The sequence below is a fragment of the Papaver somniferum genome, chromosome 9 (assembly GCF_003573695.1).
Source record: "Papaver somniferum cultivar HN1 chromosome 9, ASM357369v1, whole genome shotgun sequence".
NCBI lineage: Eukaryota > Viridiplantae > Streptophyta > Magnoliopsida > Ranunculales > Papaveraceae > Papaver > Papaver somniferum.
Window position 1 is genome coordinate 7,758,889 of NC_039366.1, and position 4,076 is coordinate 7,762,964.

A 4,076-nucleotide genomic window follows, 5' to 3' on the forward strand; every position below is an offset into this window, starting at 1 on the left:
TCACTAATCATAACCTAAAATTAATTAAGAGGGTAAATTAGGTACTAAATAAATAACTAGATATGGAGTGACCTAGAATTACTTCTAATGCCTTTACCCAAAATAAAACCATGGACCCAAAAAAAAATCCATGGTCCCAAAAAACTATTCTTATCTTACACGCATACAGGCCCCGCGGATACGGATCCAATATACACATGGGCTTCTGGGCCTAGAGGTGTCAAGCAAGAAAACTCAAAATCCCAATTCAATAGAACTACTTCTCTTCCTTCTAAAACCCTAAAAATCTAGATTTCTGAAAAAACCTCTGCAAAAATGGCGACTTTGAGCAGAATGATGAAGAAAGCCGCATCTTCAGTAATCCCACTAGCAAACAGAACTCCTTGTAGAAACTACGCCTCTGCAATCTTCACTACCCCATTGAAGACCAGCACCGCCATTAAAACTGTCCCCAGCAGTAGTCATTTATTTAGAACAACTTCAGTTCCAACTAATCGTCACTTCTCTGCTCTAGCTAAGAAGAAACCAGATTCCGATGACACTCTTCTCAGAGTTATTGATTCTGAGATCGATGATGCCGAGGAGGAGGCTGGTGATTTTGAGGTTTTGATTCAATTTTTTTTTTTTTAAATTTACAAATTAATTTCATGATTTTGATGTTAGGGAAGGGTTTTTTTTTTTTTTAATGAATTACTGTAATGGGTTTGTGTTAATTTTGCCATTAGTTATGATTTCATAATAGGAGATTAATTTGGTTGCCCTTGTCTTCATCAATTGAACAAGATGACTGTCTGTATGTGTGTTCTCAATAGGTTGGTGAGGCACCAAGTGAGTTTCCATTCAAGATTGTGGATAATGATGGAGCTGAAACTATTACACTGACTAGGAACTATCAAGGTGAGGAGATCAAAATCACTGTGTTCAAACCTGATCTCTCTGGTGATTATGAAGAGGGTGAGGAGGAAGACCAAGACGACCAAGAAGCAAATCAAGGTGGTGAGGAGGAGGAAGAAGAAGGTGGTTCTCATCCTGTTGATATGGTTGTAACTGTTACGAAAAAAACCGGTCCAACTTTGGAATTCGATGTTATGGTTGAGGCAGATGAAATTACAATCAACAATTTGGCTGTTAAGAATCCAAATGTTTTGGATGAGGATATTGCTTACGAAGGACCTGAGTTCTCGTAAGTTGAATTCATTTTGAACTTTGGTTATTATGCATCTTGCTGTTGGTTTTGGGGTTATGTATCCATTATAATGTTGGCCTTTTGTTGCGTTTTGTTTTGAAGGAGTTTGGATGCGGACCTGCAGGAAGCTTTCCACACATATTTGGAAGTCAGAGGGATTAAACCAAGCGTTGCCAATTTCTTACATGACTACATGGTTAAAAAAGAGCATAAGGAATACACTGCGTGGTTGAAGAACTTGAAGACTTTCATTGCCAACTAGATGTTGCTCGAGTTCAAATGAATGTTTGAACAGATGGTGTGTTCGCAAATGAATGTTTTATGCCTTTGTAGCTAGCTCCAAATATTTGATTTCCCATTTTATGAATGTAGTTAACCAGTAAGTTTTACTGAGTAAACAAGTGATCAATTTTAGAATTTGAAATTTTGGAAACAATATTCTGCATGTCTTTCTTGGCAATGTGTGGTTTAGCTTGGTAACTTTGTTGCGTTTACTGATGCCATCTTTACTTCTATTTTCTTTTGGCGAACAAGATTCTGCGTCTTCTTTTCTTGTTAATTTTCTTCTTCTTCTTCTTCTTCGGATGTCCTCTTTAGCTCTGGGTGTCTTTATCTCTCTACTTGGAAGGATTTTCTTGATTCTTAAATATGCTGCTGATGTTGAACTTTATTGTTTACTTCGTAAATCTGGTCATTTTTTTTGAGAAACAAGCTGCTACTGTAAGTAAAGACCCATGAATTTTCATTTCAGTATTTTCTTGTTGTTTTTCTTGGGGTTGTTTATGTTACTCTACTGATTATGTTCCCTGGGTTCTGTTTCGTTTTTATCGATGCAGAAGAATTGTCGTGCTGCATGAGAAGCATATCATTCATAGAGATGTCAAGCCAGATAATTTATTGCTTGATCATGAGGTAATCTTTCGATATCTCTAAATCCTTTTAACCTATACAGTTGCTGCATTGAAGTCTTTGTTAGGATTATGAGGGTTACAACTACAGATCAAGCATGGGTTTCTAGTGAGATAGAGTAATAGGTTTTTCGTGTCTAGGAACTGTTTATCCTTGTACAAGTTAGCATAAATGACATAAAAATGAGATGATTATTAAATTAGCATTTGGTGAAAGGTCATTTTTCTGATTCCGAGATAAAGAGCAGAAGAAACTTGTTGTCTCTATGTGAAAAGAATGCAGTGATTCAGATGGTTGTCATATTTGAAAATCTTGTGTTATAATTGTTGAGGATGCGAATCATCTTGATTGTTCATTGACTGCTTGTACATAATTGATATTCGTCAACCTCTTGTTTTTCGGCTAGTGGTAAGGAAGTGTGGAGCTGTTTAGCTGCTGCTATTTTGTGGGTCCTGTGGATCGAGTGTACTGCTAGGACCTTCAATAACAAGGAGAGAAAGGCGGATGATCTCATCTCTGAGGTTGAATTGAAAGTTTTTCAATAGGCAAGACATTCATCGTGTATGTCTGATATCTCAATCTGTGATGTAATTGTGAGGTGGAAAGAACTGTTCTTTGACCCTCCTTAGTTGGCTGTCTTCTTATTCGTTTTGCTGGGTCTTGGATTTTATTAGCCTGGGCGGGGTCTGTATTTTCTCGTGTTTGTTCTTTGTGTTTGGAGGTTTTGCTGCTTTGCTCCTCTTTTGTTTGCGCTCCTTTTTTCTTATAAATCCTTTATTTATTGAGATTTTTTTTTCCTGCTAACATTGCTCAGTTGCCAGTTATTTGTGCATACATAGATGGTACATGACATTTTGTTTCTTTCCTCCTTTTTATTGCAGGGTCAACTGAAACTTGCCGACTTCTGTGCAGACAAAAGATAGGAGCCTACAATGTCTGGGACCAAGAGAGGTTCCTTTCAAAATCGAGGATAATAATGCAGGGGAAGATTTTATAACATTGACTAGAGAGTATCAGGGTGAGGATATCAAAGTCACTGTTCACACGCCTAATCTCTCTAGTGATTATGCTGAGGAGGAGGAAGATCAAGACGACCCAGACGAGGACAAGGAAGAAAATAGTTGTTCACAGTATGTTTTGGTTGTGAGTGTTGCGAAAGACATACCAACTTTGGAATTTGATTGATTTGGCTGTCAAGAATACAAATGCTTCTGATGAGGATATTGCTTACGAATGACCTGGTTTCTCGTAAGTGGTTTTGATTGCTACTTTTGGATATTATACTTTCCGGACTTCTTGCTGGTCAGTATTCGACTGTATTTGCGTTATCTGTAAATTGTAATGTTGGTTTTTTGTTGTGTTTTATTTTGATGAGGACTTGCAAAATGATTTCCCCTCATATTTGGAGGTCTGAGGGGTTACAAAGAGGATAAGGAATACATTATGTGGTTGAAGAGCTGAAGAATTTCATTGCCGACTAAATTTTTGTGCAAGTTTAAGAGCTTTTGAAGGTATATTTACTTACTCTTTACAGGGTTAGGGAAACAGATGGTGTATTCACCTTCGATGTTATTTGGCTTTTGAAGGTTATATACTCTTTGCTGGGTTAGGAGAACAAACCAAACCATATTCAACAGTTATTTTAACTATGATATCATTCCTGGAAAATACCGATGTATCATAACCTGTAGAGCTGATAATCATTGGACTGGAACTACACACTTCGTATCCTGTAAGCAAGAGTTTATAGGTTTTTTTTTTGGATTGAGATTTGATAGAACTAGGGTTAGAGATCGCGGAGTACCAGTTTTGCAAACACACTTACAGCAAAATAAGGGATTTCACTGGTGACCTTAAGAGGATGCCAAGGCATAGCCGATATTCTTAAGGTTTCCGGTGAAAGTCTTCTTTTTTTTTTTGCTGTAAGTGTGTTTGTAAAAACTTGGTATTCCACAATATCCAGCCCTATAGTTCTATCAAA

At 37.2% G+C, this 4,076-nt stretch overlaps 1 protein-coding gene across 1 annotated transcript; it reads left to right on the forward strand.

Annotated features, from left to right (window-relative positions):
• The first annotated feature begins 262 nt into the window (after nt 1-262).
• Nucleotides 263-1,631, forward strand: LOC113308789 (uncharacterized protein At2g39795, mitochondrial-like). Its single transcript, XM_026557243.1, has 3 exons — nt 263-603; nt 813-1,183; nt 1,289-1,631. Exons 1-3 carry the CDS (start codon nt 316-318, stop codon nt 1,446-1,448), a joined length of 819 nt encoding a protein of 272 aa, XP_026413028.1. The 5' UTR covers nt 263-315; the 3' UTR covers nt 1,449-1,631.
• The last annotated feature ends 2,445 nt before the right edge of the window (nt 1,632-4,076 follow it).